The sequence below is a fragment of the Propithecus coquereli genome, unplaced genomic scaffold, assembly GCF_000956105.1.
Source record: "Propithecus coquereli isolate 6110/MARCELLA unplaced genomic scaffold, Pcoq_1.0 Scaffold202, whole genome shotgun sequence".
Classification (NCBI taxonomy): domain Eukaryota; kingdom Metazoa; phylum Chordata; class Mammalia; order Primates; family Indriidae; genus Propithecus; species Propithecus coquereli.
This window is the reverse complement of record NW_012145190.1, coordinates 2,735,286-2,756,851: the sequence shown is the minus strand read 5'-3', so window position 1 is coordinate 2,756,851 and position 21,566 is coordinate 2,735,286. Positions and strand designations below refer to the sequence as shown.

Here is a 21,566-nt window from a genome sequence, read left to right as displayed (position 1 = left end):
CTAAAAAGGCACAAGGGGGGGCGGCAATGGGGGGAAGGTGGAGAAACACTGTACTCGAAGCCAACCAAGGGCTCAGTCTAGGTCCCAGGCCGCCAGCAAGGGCCATCCCCCTGCAGGCACAGCCTGCCAGGCGCGTCCTAGTGTTAGCAGGAAGGACACCTCTCTCGGCCTCTGCCTGCTGGGTCTAATGGACTCTTCTCTCTTTCTCTTCATCTCTGTTCTCCTGCCCCAGGTGGGTTTTCTTGCACGAGAAGGCATACCAGGTGCGGGATTCAGCCATTGAGTCCTCGGTGGTAACCAAGGTGAAGGGCTTTGGCCTCTATGCCAACAGAGTCATGGATGTGTCGGATTATGTGACCCCACCCCAGGTATGGTCCCCTGCCCCAGGGAGACACATGGGTGCCCACACGCAGGGTGGGTTGGAGGGGAGGCAGCAGGGCAAGGAGAGTGCAGACGGGACTCACAAACCAGAACCCCTGGCTCAGTGATCCAGAGAACCTCTCCCAGCAGCAGGGAGACAGCGGGGGGACTTGGGCCTGCGATCCCGGGCGTCAGGAAAGTTGGGAGCCTCTCCAGGCTCTGCCACAACTTCCGCTGCGGTCAAGGACAACACACAATGGGGCAAGGGGACCGTGCCGTGGTTGGAAAGAGCCTGCTGTGGATACCAGCTCTGCCCTTTAGTGGCCCCGTGGCCTTGGCCAAATCACTTAACCCAAGCCTCAGTTTCCTCACTTGTAGAGTGGAGATGATAATAGTTCCTGCCTCACAGGTTGGGACTGTTGCATTTTTTTCTCTCCCTTCTTCTTCCAAGGGCACCTCTGTCTTTGTCATCATCACCAAGATGATCGTTACTGAAAACCAGATGCAAGGATTCTGCCCAGAGGTGAGGGGAGGGAGGAAGGTTGGGGGAAGCATATTCAGGCAGAGAACCCTGGCGGGCCTGAGGGCAGGAAGGGGCCTTGGACCTGTGCCCCGGAAGCCACCCTCCGGAGGCTGCCTGTTGCGGGAGCCAGGCCAGGCCAGGGTCCTTCACCAACCTGCAGACCTGTGTGCCCACAGAGCGAGGAGAAATACCGCTGCGTGTCAGACAGCCAGTGCGGGCCGGAGCGCTTCCCAGGTGGGGGTGAGTGCAGCCCCTTCCCCACTCCTCACAACCCCAAAGTCTTAGTGGGACCTGGGGGCAGAAACCTCCCCCTCCATGGAGGAGAGACCACCCTAAGAGAGAGAGTGAGAATCAGCCTGTTCCAGATAATTCTGCAGGCATTTACAGATGCTCGCTGGGTGCCACACCCAGTGGGGTGTATGAAGGTGGCATGGTCCCCACCCCCAGAGGAGTTCCCAGTCTAGGGATGGTGGTGACAGACAGGGGCACTGTGCTGTCCAGGAGATATTGATACAAAGGACTGTGGGGCCGGGAGAGGGAGAAAGATCGGTTCTGGGTGGGTGGCACCAAAAGGCTTCCTTGAGATGACATCTGGGATGGGCCCTGAAGATGAGTAGGATTTGGCAGGATAGAGGGGGCTTCAGAAAGGGCATTCCAGGCAGAACGAACAGCTGCAGCACAGGCTCAGAGGCAAGGAAGGAAGAGCAAGGACGCCAGGATCCGGGGTGGCTGGGGCATGAGAACAGAGGGCAGTCACCTCCCTTCGGCTGGGGCCGGGGCTTGGAAGGAGAGGGAGAGAGGTCGGCTCTCCTCTCCCTGCCTGTCCTTTCCCTCCACCTGCCAGGGTCCCTGGGAGGGGGGTTGCAAGCGGGGGGAGGTTCCCTGATGAGGGGTGGGGGAAGGGAGCGGCAGAGGGCAGGTGGCCCCCAGCAGCTGTGGCTCCCCCTTTCAGGGATCCTTACTGGCCGCTGCGTGAACTACAGCTCTGCGCTCCGGACCTGTGAGATCCGGGGCTGGTGCCCCACCGAGGTGGACACGGTGGAAATGTAAGGCCCTGAGCCAGGTGGGAGGACGGAGGACCCTACCCTGCTCCCCTCGGCCGGTGTGGGAGCCTGCGTGTCTGCGCATCTCTGAGCTTGGGGAGGCCTGTGGCTCCCCCAGTGCTGTCCCTTGCTGGGGTCGGGGCGTGGCCTCAGAGCACCACTTCTGCAGCCCATCTTGCCTGCCCCTCCCTTCCCTCTGGCCCCTCGGGGTACCAGCTCTCAGAGGGCCCTTTATCTTCGGGGGTCTCCCTTTGAGAGGAGTCTGCCAGGAGAGGTGGCCCCTGGGGAAAAGCCTCCTGTTTCCCTCCCTTCATCCGGAGGAGCTAAAGGCCTCCTGTTGCCCACAGGCCCATCATGATGGAAGCCGAGAACTTCACTATTTTCATCAAGAACAGCATCCGTTTCCCCCTCTTCAACTTTGAGAAGTGAGTCCTCGCTCCCTCCCTAAAGCAGAGATGCAGGCGCCCCACCCCAGTCCCACCCCCACCTCCGGAGAGGGCAAATGCCCCACCCACCCACCGCCCTGGGGCTCCCAGTCCCAACCTCCCAGTGGGCCTCGACCCCTGAGTAGCAGGTGGACTTTGGGGCCAGGTTCTTGGCCAGCCTCCCTGCCGGGGGCTCAGAACCCAAGTGGGAGTTTCGCTTGGGGCAGGGGCGGGCCCTGGGTCACAGATGCCTTCAAAGGTCCAGCGGCCGCAGAGGGGCTGGTTCCATCTTATTCCCTACACGAAGCCCACGTGTGGATAACCCTTCTCAGGCCAGCCCCCGCATCACTCATTCACTCCCCAGCTACTCGGTGGGCATCGGCCCTGTGCAGAGCGCAGTGCCAGGCCCTGCAGAAGTGCGTGGAGTCCTCAGCAGTGACTCCTGCCCTCCTGGAACCGCAGCCTGTGGCTAGGGGAGATCCGTCAGGGACACGCATACCCCTCATATGGGCAGAGGGTGATGGGCGGGACAAAAACATGCAGGGAAAGAGGGGAGGGAGGCGGCCCCGCCCCCTCACATTAACGTGGCCTTGCCCCTCTCCTGTCTTCCTCCCCAGGGGCAACCTCCTTCCCAACCTGACAGCCAGGGACATGAAGACGTGCCGCTTCCACCCTGACAAGGCCCCCTTCTGCCCCATCTTGCGGGTGGGGGACGTGGTCAAATTTGCGGGGCAAGATTTTGCCAAACTGGCCCGCACGGTGAGGACCTAGCGCCACCCTAACCGGGAAGTTCAGCCCTCCGCCAGACTCGGCCCCCCACCCCAAACCCCAAGCTGGGGAGGGCCTCCTGGGGGACTGGCAAGGAGCTGCCTCAAGAGAGCCTCGCTTGGTGGAAGCACGGGGCCTGCAGCTGGCTCTGTGCCCACGTCCCTCGTGTCCACCCCTGCCCTGAGCGGTCTTGCCTCCCCTCACCCACTTCCCCCAAGCCTCAGTTTCCCATTCCCGTCTCCACACTTCGCCTCGGAGAGAGACCTTAGATCTCTGGAAAGGGCCACACGGTGGGAAAGTGTAGCTTGGGACTGACATTCTAGAGTAGGATCCAGAGGCTCCAGGGTTCTGGCCCCAGCTGCGGCACTTCTTTACTGAGCAACGCGTGACAAGCCACTGTTTGTTCTCCCTGCCTCATTCCACCTAGGGAATGGAAAGAAATCGTTTCTCATAAACCCTCACTCCCACCCCGGCCACGTACGGGGGGTCAGAGGGCTAGGGGAGAGCTCATATCTGGCCCCTTTCTTCAGGGCGGAGTTCTGGGCATTAAGATCGGCTGGGTGTGCGACTTGGACAAGGCCTGGGACCAGTGCATCCCCAGATACTCCTTCACGCGGCTCGATGGCGTTTCTGAGAAGAGCAGCATCTCCCCAGGCTACAACTTCAGGTAATCCCCTGGTCTCCTGGGACCTCAGAGAAGGGAAGGGCTGTTCTAAAGAACTTCATCTCCAGCAGCAATGTGTTTGGGAACAGAAGGCCCCACATCCCCACCCCTTAACCCAGCCATCAGGTTTTGACTCAAAATCTGGAAGGACTTTCTAACAGCCACGTAGTGATGGGTGGGTGTCCTGGAAGACAATGGCTCCCTTCCCTGGAGGGTTCATGCCAAGGGTTCCTGCGCCAGGTCAGTAGTTAGACCAGATGGCCAAGGTGTCTCGGAGTGTTGGGGTTCTGTGATTCTTCGTAGCTCTGGCCCTGAAACCGTGACGTGCCTCAGTAACTCCCAGACAGCTCCTTTCCTGTCCAGTGGCTGAATTTTCTAAGGTTCCTCATTCCACCAAAAAAGGGTGATAACTGGTTATCATTTTACTAGATGGCAATTTGGTATTTCTGTCCATTATCGGAACTTTCATGAGTCACACATAGCAATTCTAACTGTTATTAGTTCTTCTTCAATGCCTTTCGAAACAAGAAGTCAAACCAGTCTTTATAATATCCCAGTGGCTTTGAGACTTAAGGGATCTTTGGGGGTTTTTTCCATTTTGAAGAAAGGGAAAGAGAGAAAGCAGGGAACAAACTATTTGGAAGCAGCTGAAAGCTTTTGAGCAAGGCCTTGGCCTTCTCCCATCCTAATTTCCCCACCTGTGAAATGGTGATAGCATGGCTGTGACCTGGAGGGTCCTACTAGCTAATTCATGAAAACTTCAGCTCTCTGTTTTGTGTTTCTCTTCATGTTTTTTCTCTGTCATTCATTTATTGACTCATCCATTAAACACTCACGGATTGTCTACTATTGCTAGGGACCATATTTGGTTATCTTAGGTCAGCAATTCTCAAAGCATGGACAAGGTCAACATTACCTTTTTTAAAGTTATATTTTATTTTTAATTGACAAGTAATAATTGTATATATTTATAGGGTGCAATGTGATGTTTCAATACATGTGTACGTTGTGGATTTCTCTTACTATTTGAAGATCCTGAAGTTTCTGGCAGGGCCCTGATTAAGTACACAGTGTTGTGCACTAAACAGGATAAATAGAATAAATGGGCAGTGATCAGGGAAAAAAGTATGCGTAAGAATATACACATATTTTCACTTATATATTCAAGGAATTTGTTACTCAGATGTCCTTTGTTGTAGTGGTATTCTCCAATATAATGGCATACATAAGCCAAAAAAAGTCATTTCACCCTTTTTTACCTTAATTTCTAGCTTTAAGAAAAAAATCACCCACCCCATTAAGCTTCGTATTTAATAGTTAAAAAAAAATATGTATATTCTCTGGAAAGAAGAATTTTTAAAAATTGAAAGTGCTTTCATAATCAACTCCAAACTTTAAAAAAAATTAGAGGAAACAACACATATTTTAAAGTAGGTTAAAAATACTGTTTGGCTCCCCGGCAGAAATTGGCATATTTATTCAGTCAGTGCATCACACTGAGATCAATACAAAGGATATTTGTATGGTGGCTTAAAATAGTAACATATTAATAAAATTCTCATGATCTCAAATGCAAGTTTTCATCTTCATAACTTCCCTCTGGCCGTTGGGAATTCTTCAGTCCTCCAAATAACTCATTTGGCAGGAACACTTGTGAAAAATGTAACTACTGTGAAGACCCCAAACTACTGGCGTCATACAGTTTTAGTACAGCATCTAGAAGAATTGGTTTGGAGTTCTTTATCTCCAGTGTATTGTGCTACGGCTGCCTTCCCTCCCTCCCCACCTGGGCACAGCAGGACATGCAAGGACCTAGTCCTCGATCAGCTTGGGTTGTATTTGGGGAGACAGGACAGAGAGTCTCTAAGGACCCTGCCAGCATAATTCCCAGAGGCCTAAGGGAAGCCATCTGAAAGGTGTGGGCCCCTCTTTGGACCCCAGGTAGCTGATCTCCTCCCCAAAGCCCTCCAGGCCAGAGTAGAAAGGGACAAAGCTGCTTAATCGGACCCTTGTGATTTAAGAGTTTCCAGAGGGCCCAACAAAAACATCTGATATCCGTGGCAAGCAGAGGGCTCTGGCCAAGCCCCCTCACGCCCCTCCACCTGGATGCCCCCACCACCCTCATGCTGCTTTCAAGCCACTGACACCACACAGACACCCAAGGCTTAGCTAAGAGCCCACGTGTGGAAGGCTGCAAGGCCACATTTCTGAGTCCTTGAATAAGAGACAAAAGGTCACAAAGCCAGGTTCAGTGCAGGCCACCGTATGGTTTCTATGATACGGTTAAATGTATGCTGTTCTTTAAAATCTCGCAAAACCGCTTATCAGTAGGAATGATGCTGGTTGCCCCATGTGCAAAGCGTTTTGTGTGCTTTGGCTCATTATTCCATACCCACTCTACATAATAGGTGCTCTAATGCTCCTACTTTACAGATGAGAAAACGGAGGCTCACAGAGTTGAATAAGGTTCTCAAAGTCACAGAGAGAGTAAGTGTAGGAGCCTGGATGCAAACATATTTTCCTGGGTGATCTCCACCCAGCCAGGAAGGCTAGGGACATTTGCACTTGTAAATCTTCAGAAAAACATGCCTGTGTGATTGATACTCTCATCCCTGCTTAAAAACAAAGAATCTGAGTTCCAGGGAGAGCAAAAGACTAGCAGATGCTGGAGGCATAATTCATAGCCCGGCCTTTTGTCTCCCAAATTCATTTGCGTCTCTCTCCAACAGAGGCCAGACTTTTCAATGTGGTTGCTCTGGAGGAAAAGGAATTATTCAGCCAAGATTTGGCCTTGTTTTAATCTGCAAACTCAGACATCCAGAGGCAGCTAGAGATTCACATTTCCATCACTAATTACTTCTACAGCTCCTTTGCAAATGCCACCCCCCTCCCCTTCTTTGCACAGCTCTTTGCCTGCAGAATCCGAGATTTCTAGAATTTGTAGCTGTTGAAGAGGCCTTGGAGACACCTAGACTGAGGTGGTCATTTTACAGATGAGGAAGCAGAAGCTCCAAAGGGGAGCTTGTCCAAGGTCACGGGTGCATCTTAGAGTAGCCTTAGAGGTCACTGGATCCCAACTCCTACATCATGTCTCTGTGACACAGCCCCAGACAAGGTGGCCTGTCCATCATCGGATGGCTCCAGTCATTCGAAAGGCGGCCTCACATGGAGCCAACCTGTGTCTCCCTTCAACTCCTACCTCGTGTACTCAGTGCCGTCCATCTATGTTGATCTGCATTTGTGTGACCCCCTAAAGGTTTCTGCTCTTCTCCTACCTGAAGTTGGGTACAGAAATTTTATTTTCACTCCTTTGTCTATCCTGCATGGCTAAAAGATTCCATGGGCCATTTTAGTACTTTTTTTTTTTTTTTTTTGAGACAGAGTCTCACTCTGTTGCCCTGGCTAGAGTGCCGTGGCATCAGCCTAGCTCACAGCAACCTCAAACTCCTGGGCTCAAGCGATCCTCCTGCCTCAGCCTCCCGAGTAGCTGGGACTACAGGCATGCACCACCATGCCTGGCTAATTTTTTCTATATATTTTTTAGTTGTTCAGCTAATTTCTTCCTATTTTTTTTGGTAGAGACGGGGTCTCGCTCTTGCTCAGGCTGGTCTCGAACTCCTGAGCTCAAACAATCCGCCCGCCTCAGCCTCCCAGAGTGCTAGGATTACAGGCGTGAGCCACTGGGCCCGGCCCATTTTAGTGTTTTTATGAAGCCTCTTTTATGAAGCCTCATTGAGAGTGCAGTCGGTGGGGTCATCTGGATTTGTAGTGGACAAAGTGTAGCATTTCTAAAAATAAGACCTGGTAAGAGTCACCAATTCAATGGTGCGCAGGCGAAAGACACCGCCAGCAGCACCCGGAATCTCAGACAAGGGGCTCTGCGCCCCCAGCTAGAGGGCCAGGTTCCTGTGGCCCAGGTGGACCCTTGGTTCACCAGAGCAGGATTTTAACCAGAGCACTATATTCTCCAGGCAGGCAGTGTTGTGAGTGTGTGTGTGCACGTGTGAGTGAGAGAGTGGGTGTGTTTGTCAGGGGGTGCATGTGTGAGGCCGAGAGTGAGCGTGTCAGTATGTGAGTGTGTGTGTGAGTGAATGTGTGAGCGTATAGGCACTGATGGTGCAATGACAGATTAAAAATACTGAATCCATCAGGGTCCCAGCAGGAGACAGATGGCACGTTCAAACTGGGTAATTTGAGGCAAGTTTACTGAAGGGACTGTTTCAAAGGTGTGGGCAGAGCGTACGGAAACCACATAGGAGAGTGCCCTGCCGGCAACAGTGACAGGACATTGGTCTGAAGCGGCGAGGGGAGGAGGCCATCACTGGAACCTGGAGACAGACAGAGCTGTGAGCAGAGGGCAGCCTGAGGGGTGGCTGTGACCCAGCCAAGCCCCACCAGAAGCCAGAGCTGAGGCAAAGCAGCCCACTGAGGCAGCCCAGGGTGGATGAGGAAGGGAGGAGTGAGGATCCAAGTGGCACCTGCGGAGTTGTCCGGGACAAGTGCTAACAACTTTCATTTGTGAAATCACAGCCCTTGATTAATTTCAGAGGTCTCCAACCCCTTTCTTCCCCTGAATAAATCATGGAGCATTGCCCAAGAAAAATGCATGTTTTCACATACATGAGCAATTTTGCAGGCAATTTCTTTTTTTTTTAAAGGATACTTTGTATTTCTACAGATAAGATATAAATGCATTCTCAGAGTGATAAATCCAAGCCATACTGACATACACAGAATAATGACATGGGAACTGCCCTTCAGTCCTCCAGGCCTGCTCCCCTTGCAGGAAAGTAACATCTGGGGCAGTTTAGTGAGTTTCCTTCCAGTCTTTTTCTATGTGTTTACATTTATGCAGCATAAAATTCCAGGACTATGAGGACCTCTGAAAGCCTATCCCTGGACCTCAGATTAAGAGCCCTGGAGTTAAGTTTGCAAAGCCCTATTTTTTGTTTCTTTTAAGAGATGGGGACTTGCTCTGTCACCCAGGCTGGGGTGGTGCAGCGATCATAGCTCACTGAAGCCTTGAACTCCTGGCCTCAAGCCATCCTCCTGCCTCAGCCTCCCATGTAGCTGGGGCTACAGGTGCATGCCACCACACCTAGCTAATTTTTTAATTTTTTGTTAGAGATAGGGTCTTACTTACTATGTTGCCCAGGCTGGTCTCAAAACTCCAGGCCTCAAGCAGTCCTCCCACCTTGGCCTCCCAACATGCTGGGATTATAGGCATGAACCACTGTGCCTGGCCCACAACTATTTTGAGCCCACAGCTCATCACCCACCCCAAAGGTAGGCTCAGAAAGATCTTGAGATGCCTGAGATCATACAGCCTAATTAAGAGGCACATCAGGACGCAAACCCAGGGACTTGATCTATATCCATTGCTCTTAGCACACCTTCCGCCATCACAGGGCTTGCAAAAAAAAAAGCTGTAAGAGATATACCCGGTGGCGATTGCTGGAGTGATTGATGGGAGAGAAGCGAAACAGTGCATTTAGCAATGCCTGATTTCTTGTTTCCACACTGAGAGTTTCTAAGACAGCTTTGCTACTAAAAGGCAACACAGTTTTGGATTTCCTCTCTTGGTGTCTGGGACAAAAAAACACTTGTTCAGCTGCTAGATGTTCCTGGTGCAGTAGGTGTTTCTAGTGATCGTCTCATGTTGGAAATATACCCACAGCAGCTTTCATGAAGCTCTAAGATTTGGCGCCTGTTCCGCTTCCATGCAGAAACGTGTGGATCAGCAAGATCTTAGGCCAATTGACAGAGACAGAATCGAAGTACACCCTTGGCTTTGATCACTCTCTCCACAATCTGGATTTTTCTCCTTCCAAAAGCCGTAGAATATGTGTTAAAAGCAGCCGTCACCATCATTTCCACAGAAACACTTGAAGGCTCTCTTCCACGGGGGATGCATTCGCTTGAATTCTCATGATCCATTTGCTTCTTCACCTTTGTTAGGTTTCAGCGGGAGGTGAGGCGATGAGAGCCATCCTGGATTTACACAGCCCTTTATGACGTTCACGTCTACCCGATCCTCACAACAACCAGTATTATTGGGACAAAACCTTAGCTAACATCCATTGAGCATTTACCAATGAGCCAGGGACTTGGCGAGTGCTCTGTGTGGAGTATCTCGTCGATCCTGAAGAGAGAGCATTTTGTAGCTGGAAAGCTGAGGCTCAGGGGTTTCACTGACCTGCCCAGGGCCACACAGCTCCTACTGCTGGAGCAGGAATTCAAACCCTAGCAGCCTGGCTCCAAAGCCTGTGCTTGCAACCACATGTATCCTGGTAGGACCAATAGGGTAACACCCACTTTGCAGATGAGGAAACTGAGGCCAAGAAGATCACTTCCAGGAGCAGACAGCTAGTCACCTGGCTCTCAGGTACATCTTGTGGCTCCACGTCTGTTGATCTTTCCCCACCTCATTAATTAAAGATAAATTAATAGTAATACAATTTTTAAAAGATCAAACCATTTTTAAATGTCTGCCTTCGAGGTAGATTAGTTTCCTGGAATCTGAGTAGATAAGCATGGCTTTGGGCCTTCTGTAAGGGGAGGAGTTCCAGCCTGCTCTAAGATGTTGCCCCACCCTGATGCAAAGAGTCTGCCAGGAGATATTTTCCTATCAGCACGAAATCAACTGTAAAAGTGTATTTCAGCTGGCGAATTTACTTTTCACCAGGCAAAGCTTTGCTGAGAACACCACCTCCTTTTACTAAGAAACCCGAATTCCAGGCCCAAGTTTTCCCTTGCAAGTCGAACCAGGCTCCCGCACGTTTGTTGCTGTTTTTCCTGCTGCTGCAACAGTTACGTGTCCCTGCTTTAGGAAGGAATTTCCACCACTCTATCCGAGGATGGATCATTTCTAAACAGTGACAGCTTCCAGGGGATTTGTACGTCGTGATGAAAACCCTTCTCCATTCAGCAAACACTTACTGACTGCTGCGAATGTCAGCTCAGCGTGGGGAAGCTCTTCTAACGGTTGGAGATAGCCGAAGCTACACCTGGGCCCCTCTGGCAGGTAGTGAGTTTCCTTGCACCGGAGGTATTCGGGCATCAGCAGGGAAGCCCCTCATGGACAACGTGGGGAGAACTTTCCACATCTCTTCCAACTCCCAGTTTATGTCATGTGCTGGGCTTTGTGGCTGATACAGAGATGAACCAGACCAGTTCCCAGGATCCAGGGAGTTTTAATTTAGTGGAAATGACAAACCTGAACCTGAATAACAAAAATGTTTATACAAAAAAATATTTTGTGCTGCGGCAAGCCAAGGATAATCAAGATGAGGCAATTCTCACCCCCTCTGTGGGCCTCAATTTCCTCCTCCGTAAAATGGGCTCGTTAAACGTAGTAATCTCTAAAACCCCTTCAAGCTCCACAAGTCTGAATCCGTGTGTGTGGGTGTCTGGGGAAGCGCTTTGGGAACGCGGGCTGCTGAAGCGTTCACTATTATTTATAGACCTCTCACGCTGGAATGGAGCTTCAGCCCTGCCCCGCAGAAGCACGTCTGACAAATGATTTATTACGGTAATTGATGTTTGTAGTTACTAATTCTTTATCTATTGCTGCTAATGGCACAAGGAAGCACAGGCACTCACAGCAAAAGTCTCAGCACTGTTAGGCCTCAGAATTATTCAATTTGGGCCTGTGTTGGGGGTGTCCTGTCTGGCTACAGATGTGTCAGTGAAGGTCCCAGCGGGAAAGAACATTGAGTTAGGGTTTGTGAAGAAACTTACACAACAGGAACCAACATGGAAGCCGAGGCACTCAGGCAGGAACAAAGTGGGAAGCTGCTACCACCCCAGGCCCGCAGCCACCGTAGGGGGAATGGGAGCCTGGTCTTGTCAGAGTGACACGGCCATGGCAAAACCAGGGCAAAGCAGGGAGGCAGTGAGCAGGATCATAACCCCCACCTCTCTCCTTCCTGCCCTCTGGTACCCTGCAGACCAACCCCCCAGAAACCGGAGTAAGGGAGAGCCTGCAGGACTCCCGAGACCAGAGATGGGGTCTACGGGCACGTACAGAGTAGGCCGCCCCCCAGGTAACCATCCCCACTTTCCTTCCAGTGCCCTTCCAGCTCAAGTGGCCCTTCCAGCTGGGCCATCAGACAAGCGCCTGGCCCTGACAACCCCGGCCCTGACTATGCCCTGGGGGCTTCTTTCCCCTTCCCCACCTCAGCTCTAGCAGGCGTCCTGGCTCTGTTCTCTCGTCTGATCCTTATGGCGTCCTCATAGTCACAGCCACGCTGTGCTTCCCTCCACAGCTGAGGTGTTTTCTTAGGGAAGCAGCAGGGGTAGGCAGGTGCTTTGGATTCAAGCGGCCCAAGTTCAGACCGCAGCTGTGCCCTGCACGCCCAGTAGCCTGAGCACTGCTATACTTTTCTCCAGCCTGTAAAGTTAAGACTGTGTTGCCTGATGACCAATCGATAATACTAATTAAAAGCTGTGTGCCAGGTACTGTGCTCAGCCTCCACATCCAGTAGCTCATTTAATCCCCTCAATAACCCTACATCTATTGCTATTATCTCCATTTTACAGATAGGGAAACTGAGACCCAGAGAGGTAAATTTGCCCACGGCCATATAAATGAATTGAGGTGGCAAAGGCAGGACTGTCTCATTTCAAAGTCCCTAAGCCCCCAGCGACCCCTTTGCGCTGTTGTTTGTTTTGAGGCCTAAATGAAATAATGGGTGTGGAATCCTGTAGCCTAGTGCTTAGCAGGAGTGAGTGCTCCACATATATTATTTCCCTCCTCTTCCCCCATTTCCTCGGTACAGGGCCTGGCTCCCACCAAAAGCACCTACTTTTCCGCGTAGCCAGCTGCTGTATCTAAATGTTTTCTGTTTGGTAGAGAAACTATAGTTAGTTTCTATAGTTACCTATAGTTACCTATAGTTACCACCTTACACTAGCTCTGCCTGCAGAATTGGGAGAATTTGGAGAAGTCAAAGTCAGCAGGACGGAACCCTGAGGACAGCATTACTAAGCTCGATCTTTGAGATGTCCAGAACGTCAGAAATTCATTCTTCCAGCAGGCGTCTGCTCACCCCTCACTGTGGTCACTGGGCCTTTGGGCAAACAGAGACGGTGAGATACGGCTTCTAGTCCATAGTCCAAATTGTAACTACGGTCCGTGTGGCAGACACTGTAGTGGAGGCCTGAATCCGAGTGGAGACAGGAAAGCCCAGGCGCTTTCCCAGCTCAGCTGGTAAACCAGCTCTCTGGAGGAAAAGAAAACAAAACCCTGCTTTGTAGTGTTTACCAATTTCCGGTGGTGTGAACACCACCATGGCCAATTTCAGACTACAAACGTGAAGTCACTAAACGTGGAATTGGGAAGAGACACACACAGTTGGCTCTAGCAGCTGGGGTGTGGGGACACAGCCACTCCACTCCCATTAGTCCCTCCCCTCCAGCCCACTGGCCCTCTTTCAACTTCTTCAGAAACACTATGTCCTTCCCCAGGAGAGGGCCTGCAGTTCCCTCAGCCGGGAAAGCTGCTCTTGCCTCTGCCTTTCTTGCCTTTTAACCTCACCCTCCTCCAAGTGGCAACTTTAGCGTCACTCTCACACGAAGCCTTTCCTGACCCCAGCCTAACTGGGCCCACAGAGCAGTGCTCCTCTCCTCCAGCCCTTCCTTATGTCCGATGTTAGCTATGCATGGGATTGTGGATTAATGCGTATTTCTCTCCCTCTGATGAGAGCCAAGCCCAACAACGTATCGGCCGTGCCTAGCACAGCGTCCGGCACAGAGTGGGTGTGCCCTGAATATCTGTTGAATCCTGAAAGAATGAGAGGCCATCTGAGTGGGGCCCTAACGGATGAATAGGAGTTTGCAAGGTGGAAAAGGGGAGTAGAGGGGAGCAGTTGGCAGAAGCATAGAGGTCTGTGTCTGTGGAGTGTGTTCAGGAAATAGAGGTAGTCAGCTGAGACTGGAACTTGAGTGTGTGGTGGGACCTGCAGATGAGGCAGGTGGCCTGGGCCAGGTTGAGAGTGACCAAGGTATCCCATGGTGGTGTCATTCTCACCAACCCCGTTTCCCAGCCAAGAAAACCAAAGCTATCTGGTAAGAATCAGAGGACTTGGGAGAAATCAAGGAATAGCTCAGCCCTCCCCCTTTTCAGATGGGGAGGCCGGGGGTCCTCCCTACACTGCGTGGCTCTTCTGTGCTTCCTGTTCTACTCTCAGTCAATGGCTCTCTGGCTGTCAAGTCCTACCTAGCAAATGCCAAAGGGACCCCCAGCTAGAGAACAGAAAGAAATTAGTCAGGACCTAACAGAAATCAGGCAACAGAAAGAATAATCTTGAATGCTGGCTAAGGGTGTGGGCTCTGCAGCTGACTGCCTGGGTCTGAATCCCGGCTTCACTCACGGTTAGTTTTGTGACCTCAGACAGGCAGCTTAACCTCCCTGATCCTGACTCCTCGGCTTTGAAATGGGAATCACAGTAGAACTTAATTTCATGGCTGGCTGTGAGCATTAAACGAGCTAATGAGTGTAAAGCACTTAGCACAATGCCGGGCACAGAGTGAGCGCTCAATATATGGTGGCTGTTGTCATCGCTGATTATCCTCGGGAGTCAAAAGAGTATAAACTCTTTAAAGTAAATGTAGAAATTATTTCATTTTATCCTGATGCTAGGCTAGGATAAGAAAGAAAACAGATATGTTTTAAGCACTTACGATATATGGGCACCCTCTCAACTCGTCCTCCTCCTGGCCCTTTCTCCTCCCATTCTTAGTGGAGGTAAAAAGCTCAGAGAGGTGGAGTGCCTTGCACAGGGTCAAGAAGCTAATTCACGACAGACAGCCATCGTGCCACACCCAGCTCCCCTAGGGCCATCTTAGAGGGCTTATTCCTAGGATGTAGCATCATGGGAACTTGCCCTGTCTCTGTCTAATCCCGAGTAACTCCCCAGCTTCAAGTCATTCTTTGTCCTTTGGCAAATTTTTTCTCCTTCCCGAGCCTCAATCTTCCCAGCTATGAAGTCATGGGAATTTGTAACAATCAGGGTTAGTGTTGCTAATTGCTGTAACAAACAAACCCCTCAGCTCAGTGGCTTAACACAAAGATGTATTTCTTGCTCCTGGCTCAGTGCACTGTGGGCCAGTGGGGGTGGGGAGCTCCACGCATTCAGAGATCTGGGCTCCTGCCATCTTGACTCAGTCTACCCTAGGGCCTCAGAGTCCTCCCCTGGCTCCTGAGCAACTGGCCATCAGGTGAGGACAGGGAGGATGTGGACGGCACACTGCTCTAAACCACCTCAGCACAGACGTAACAAACCTCACTTCCATTCCCATTTCATTGGCAGGAATAGTCATGGGGCCCCAGCTAGATGGAAAGGCCTGCGAAACGTGGTCCAATCACCTACAAAGAGAGGAGATAACCCAGACCCTGGTGACCACTGAGCCATCTCTGCCGCAGGAGTAGGCCAGATTCTGTGATCCCCACCGACCACACTGGAGTGCAGAAGTTGGGGCTCCCGGTTCATTCCCCTGTCTGCAGGCTGCCCTCCTTGAGCTCTGTTCCTCCTCCCTCCACCCGGGAAGAGAACCCGTCCCTGCCAAGCCTCCTCACAGGGTGGGTGGTTGGTGAGATAATGATCTTACCATGCTTATTGCCTCTTGGAAGGCAGGTGCTGGAGAAAAACCAAGTCCGCTTTGATTTTTCTCCCTGTTCCTTTCACATTCCTTCCCAGGATAAATTTAGCCAGCCCTTGCTTTGAACGGCGGTGCCTGGGATGCGACTTTTTGTTCTCAGAGTCGATGTCAGAGCGGTTTTCATGGTTACAGCCTTAGGCCGGCAATGAAGACTTCAGGACCACAGGCCCAGCCTCCGCCCTGCCCAAACATCTGCGACCCACCTTTTCACCCCTGCTCAGTCCCCATGGGCAGCAGTTGCCACATCTCTGAGACAAGGGCCTTGAATTCTTCAGCGGTGTGAGACAGAACGCAGAATTTAGAAGGGCTTTGAGATCTTGCACAAGGGCTGCCCCGTGCTTACCAGCCACCTAGAGCGCAGAGGCAGGACAGCTCAGGGGCCACGAGCATGGACTGGAGGCATCAGCATGGGTCGGAAGCCTGGTTCAGGCAAGTTGCCTTCTCATCTGTCTCCTCACCTGTAACACGGGTCACCAGCAGTGCAGTCTTCATGAGATTGATGGAGATGCTTGTATCAAGGGATCTGCGTCATTTCTGGGGCTCTATAAACAGTGGGTGTGGAGAGGTGATGGTCTGTACTTACCCTCAGCCCAACCTGAATGCCACAGTCAGGACTTCCTGGAGCCTTCTGCCCATTCCAGACACTTCTTTCCTAGATTTCTTTACAATATTCTGAAAGGCCTCTTGGAGAATTATGTTCTTGGACCTCATCATCATTGTAGATATGGCATCCTTTCTGGTGTCTGTCCTGCTGTTCTCCTGCTGCTGCGACTCGAATCCATTCTGTTTTGCCTTGTCGTGAAGCTCTCTTCCCCCTCCACCCAGACCGTAACTGACCATAGTTTTAAGGATGGGTGGGCCCCGTGGGCCCCTCCCGTCTTTCCCTGACCTCCAAGCCTCCTTCCACGTAGGTGGTTGCACTTCTCTCAGGCCCCTTCCTGAGGCCACTCTCATGTCGACTTTGGGCCGTACTCTCTCTTGAGAAGATCCTCTTGCCTCCCTGCCTCTCCCTTCAGTGGCAGAGTGTGTGGGCAAACACCTTCCCGGGTCAGGCTCTCCCGGAAACCTTTTTCTCCCTGAGTAGTTTTCAGCCTTGCTCAGGCAACAGGTGCATCACTCAGGCACACAAGCTCTGGCCCTGCCCACACACAGGCAGAGACAGGAGATGTGCCACCTGTTCCCCCGTGCTCCTTCCTGACCCAGATAAAGCTCTCTAGGCCTGAGCTTCCTGCTCTGTAAAATGGGGGTGGTAAGGGTGGTTTTCCTGAGAGGAAACAGTGGGTGGCCTCAAAACGGGTGACTGAATGAAGGGACTGTGCACAAAGGTGCACTCATGGTAAAGGGCACCAACAAGGCTGGTGAAGGACCTCAGAGCTGGCAAAGTGGGCCACCTGCTGTCACCTAGACTGGCAGGGGCAAGGGGGGTGGGGAGCAGTTCCCAGAACCTGCAGCGCTAAGCCACTGGTAGAGGCTCAGCCGACTAAAAACACCCTGTACCTTTTTTTGCCGCCCACCCTCTGATCTCCCGACAGGAGCTCCCACCGCCTGAACCCACCTGGGAACGGAGGGCAGGGAGCTTGGTGGAATTAGTCTCTGCGGAACAGACTCCTAGGGCCCAGTGCCGGGCAGAGAAGGGGCAGAGAATGGGTGTGTAAGCAGACAGAACATCTAACAAAAGAATCTCCATGGCGCCTGGCTAGAAGGGCTGGTCTCAGCAAGTGCTTTACGCCTCTCCCCAACAGACCAGCGAGGGGCGCATGAGCACACCCATTTTTATAGATGTGGACACCGACACCCTGTCTAAGGGCTAAGTAACACAAAAGGCCAAGCTGCTAGCCAGGTGCAGCCAGGATTTAGGCTCATTTCTGCCTGACTCCAAAGTTCCCCACAACCAGATGGCGGCAAGAGCAGATAGTGGCCGATGTTTTATGACTTAAGGTGACCCCTCCCCATCATAAATTTTCCTCCTTCCGCACCTGTAATCCCTCTATTGTTGATGCGCCTGGGCTGAGCGTCCCCTTCTCCCTGGTGTGCAGTTTCAAATGCTGATATCTCTGGGAGGAGTATCACATCAATCATTGAACACTGAGGGAATGAGTTTCCAGACCCCTGCTGGGAGAGGCCTGGGAAACTGGGAACCTGTGGGGACGGGAAACACTGAAAGGGACGCACCAGATAAGAGCGATGTTGACTCCAGACTGTGAAGAGCTTTCCGGGCCCTTTGACTCTCAGCATCTCACTCAATCCTCACCACTTTCCAAGGATACTGGCTTCAAGAGCCTGTTTTGCAGCTGTGGGACCATAGCCCAGAGAGATTACACTTGGCTAATGTTAGAGTTTTGCCTGTGATGGGCAGAGCCACACAGGGGAATGTGCACTGGCTTTAGAAGCCAAAAACTGATGCAGTTCGAATCCCAAGTCCAGCACTTAATAGCTCAAAGCGACAGGTGAATCTCTTCCCCACCATAGGTATGAACACTCACCTCTTTGTGTTGAACCCCCGCCTCTGATCGTTCTCCTAAGTCCCCAGCATAGTACACGGTGCCCAGCAGCTAAGGCACAGTAGGTGTAGGGGTCAAAGTCTTGAACTTGGGCGACTCTAGCACTGGGTCTTGCCAGCTGGGAATTCCTGGACAAGCCACCTAACCCCTTTGGAGCCTCATTCGAAAAACAGAGCAGCACATGCCCATCTGTTTCAGTCTGTTTTCTGTTCATAATAGAATGGCTGAATCTGGATAATTTGTAAAAATTTATTTCTTACCATTATGGAGGTTGAGAAGACCAAGGTTGAGGAGCTGAATCTGGTGAGTCTTCTTGACTGTGGGGGCTCTCTGCAGAGTCTCGAGGTGGCACAGGGTATCACAAGGCACGGGGGCCGAGCATGCTAATGTGCTAGCTCGGGTCTCTTTCCTCTTCTTAGGCAGCCACCAGTTCCCCTCCCAAGATAGCCCATTAATCCATGAATCCATGAATGGATTAATCCACTCATGAGGGCGGAGCCCTCACGATCCAATCACCTCTTAAAGGCCCCGCCTCTCAATACCGCCACAAGGGGATTAAGTTTCAACATGAATTTTGGAGGGGACATTCAAGCCATGGCACTATCCCATAGGTTTGTTGCACAGGTGAAAGGAGATGAGGTGTCTGAAAGCACTTTTTAAAACTATCTATAAGGGCCGGGCGCGGTGGCTCACGCCTGTAATCCTAGCTCTCTGGGAGGCCGAGGCGGGCGGATTGTTTGAGCTCAGGAGTTCGAAACCAGCCTGAGCAAGAGCGAGACCCCGTCTCTACTAAAAATAGAAAGAAATTAATCGGACAACTAAAAATACATAGAAAAAATTAGCCGGGCATGGTGGCACATGCCTGTAGTCCCAGCTACCCAGGCAGAAGGATCGCTTGAGCCCAGGAGTTTGAGGTTGCTGTGAGCTAGGATGACGCCACGGCACTCTAGCCCAGGCAACACAGTGAGACTCTGTCTCAAAAATGAGAAAAAAAAAAAAAACTATCTATAAATGTAAACATAATTTCTTTAGCCATAACAACAGGCAGCATCAGCGAATATTCCCTGAGTGCTCACTATGTTCCAGGCCCTGTTCTAAACCCCTGACGCATGTAGTTTCACTCAATTCTCATGGCAACCCTACGAAGCAAGACTTTTGTATCATTCCCACTCACAAATGAGGAAATTGAGTCCCAGAGAGGTTAAGTAACTGGCCCGGGGTTGCACAGCCGGTAAGTGGCAGAGAAGGAGACCCACGCGGATAGAACTGAAGAAGCTTGGAGTCCAGCCATAGCTCAAACTTTTGTACGCACCAGAATCATTTAGGGAAATTACTTAAAAGGCAGAGTCTGGGGCTCCACCACAGACATGTTGATTCTATGGGTTTGAGGTCGGGCCCAGGAATCTGCTTTTTTAACAAGCCCCCAAGATGATGCCGGTGCAGAGGGTCAGCTCACCACACAGGGAGGACCGTGGCAGGTGTCTCACAAACCATCGGTAAGGGTTGCTCGGTAGGTGAGGGAGCCAGAAGGTTCAGGCCGGAGAGACAGGAGCCCACGGTGAGACCCACCTTCGCCTCTGGCCTCCAGGTTTGCCAAGTACTACAAGATGGAGAACGGCAGCGAGTACCGCACGCTCCTGAAGGCTTTTGGCATCCGCTTCGACGTGCTGGTGTACGGAAACGTGAGTCCGGGGGCCAGGCAGATGGGGTGGCCAGGGCAGGTGGACAGGGGAGGCGGCCCGGACCAGCTCACGGGCCCTGAAAAGGCTCCGCCAGGGGCAGGGGTCTGCCACTGACCAGCTTCGACACCCTCAGTTGGTCGCTCTCCCGTACCCTCACTGCGCCGTGAAGGGGTGGGCCCTGCTGATCCACCGAGAACCCTTCTGGCTCCAGGTTCAGCCACAAGCCCCACCTCCACCCTCTGCCCACGCGCCTTGGTCTTTGTACACACAGGCTGGCAAGTTCAACATCATCCCCACCATCATCAGCTCCGTGGCGGCCTTCACTTCCGTGGGAGTGGTGAGTGCAGCCCCTGCAGGCTGACAGGAGGCCAGGTGTGGGGCCCAGCCGGGCACGGGTGGGCGGGGCAGTGACTGGGGCAAGCCCCCCTCTTGCCAGGTGCGGCAGCTCCTTCGGCTCGCCCCTGCTGCGTGGGCCCTGGCTGGACTGTCTCCAGTCACGGAGCGCTCGTTACCTCCGGAAGCGCCTTCCCGGTCTCAGGAGGCCCCACCTGTTACACAGTTGCCGTTTCTCACCGTGAAGGTGGGGGAAGAGACTCCAGGGTTGCCTCAGACCGGAGATGCCTTAATGAGGAGCAGAGCCCGCATGCTGGGTGGGGACATAGCCCACTCCCAGGGACTTCTACCCCCTAGTCCTGCTCCTCCCACCGAGTCTTCTCTCTGCTTTTTGTGGTCTGGGGACGACCCCAGGAGCGGGGAAGGCAGGCCAGGAAGACACCCTGCAAAGCCCCTGGGCATTTTTCTAAGAGGAAACATCCGTCGGTCACCCTCTGGAGGACGCGCCTCCCACCCTGGCCTGCTGTCTGCACAGTCTGGGCAGCTCAGGGGCTGCCTGAGCCCACCGCTTCCTGCCACCCTGCTCCTACCCACTCCAGGGCACCCTCTGAGCCTGCCCTGCCTCTCCTCCTCCAGGGGACGGTGCTCTGTGACATCATCCTGCTCAACTTCCTCAAGGGGGCCGACCAGTACAAAGCCAAGAAGTTTGAGGAGGTGAGTTGGGGACAGGGCAGGGAGTGGCACTGGGCCCCGGGGGACTCTCAGGGGCTCCCCTTTTGCGATCTTCTGAAGGGGAGTTCATTGGGCCTCAGTGACTATTTCGGGTCCACACAAGAGAGAGTTTGGGCAAGAGTGGGCTCTGAAGAGAATCTTGGGGACTCTGCGGGTCATCACTGCCAACATCCCCCTCCTCCATCGTCCCCTCTCCGTTTCCAGCTGTGGGATGACTCGGGTTTCTGTTTCCCCTTGGGCTACATGGAAAGAGTCTTGGGGTCACACAGACTTGCTCTAGCTGCCTCAGTGACCAGGCCAGGGGCCCTCACTGCTGAGTCTGTCACGTGGGGGCACATAGGAGGACCCTCTGCCTGCAGGTGAATGAGACGATGCTGAAAGTTGCCGCCTTGACCAACCCAGCGTACCCCAGCGACCAGACCACGGAGGAAAAGCAGTCCACAGACTCGGGGGCATACTCCATAGGCCACTAGGGCCTCTTCCCAGGGCCCCACACTCACCCTTGGGCTCCAGGCCTCCCACAGGGGACCCCAGCTGAGCAAGGGGGTGGGGGGGAAGAGGGGCTGTCATTTCTGCCACTCGCCCCATGAGGCCGCAGCTGGGACTCAGGCATCCGGGCCTCCCTTTCTCTGGTAGACAAGGAGGGCTTCCTGCTAAGACCCCAATCTCACCTTCACCCCTTGCCTCCCCCTGTCTGCTTCCCAGGACCCCAGGGCAGTAGCACCTGAGTCATCCCCTTTCCAAAGAGTAGAGAGAATATTGTTAGGACAAATGGCCACGAGGGCCTACCAAGTGCCAGGCACTTTCGCATACATTATCTCATTTAATCCTTAGAATAATCCTATAAGGTAGATATTAGTTTTCCTTGCTTTGA

General features: G+C 52.5%; 1 protein-coding gene across 1 annotated transcript in view; it reads left to right on the top strand.

Annotated features, from left to right (window-relative positions):
* P2RX3 (purinergic receptor P2X, ligand gated ion channel, 3) overlaps positions 1 to 21,238 on the top strand; it is a 29,078-nt gene extending 7,840 nt beyond the window's left edge. Inside the window, exons 2-12 of the mRNA XM_012643951.1 lie at positions 233 to 368; positions 812 to 883; positions 1,060 to 1,123; positions 1,836 to 1,929; positions 2,274 to 2,351; positions 2,969 to 3,110; positions 3,650 to 3,786; positions 19,534 to 19,627; positions 19,899 to 19,964; positions 20,597 to 20,674; positions 21,052 to 21,238. Coding sequence (XP_012499405.1) covers positions 233 to 368; positions 812 to 883; positions 1,060 to 1,123; positions 1,836 to 1,929; positions 2,274 to 2,351; positions 2,969 to 3,110; positions 3,650 to 3,786; positions 19,534 to 19,627; positions 19,899 to 19,964; positions 20,597 to 20,674; positions 21,052 to 21,165 — 1,075 coding nt within the window. The 3' untranslated portion in view covers positions 21,166 to 21,238. The remainder of the gene's footprint in view (positions 1 to 232; positions 369 to 811; positions 884 to 1,059; positions 1,124 to 1,835; positions 1,930 to 2,273; positions 2,352 to 2,968; positions 3,111 to 3,649; positions 3,787 to 19,533; positions 19,628 to 19,898; positions 19,965 to 20,596; positions 20,675 to 21,051) is intronic.
* The last annotated feature ends 328 nt before the right edge of the window (positions 21,239 to 21,566 follow it).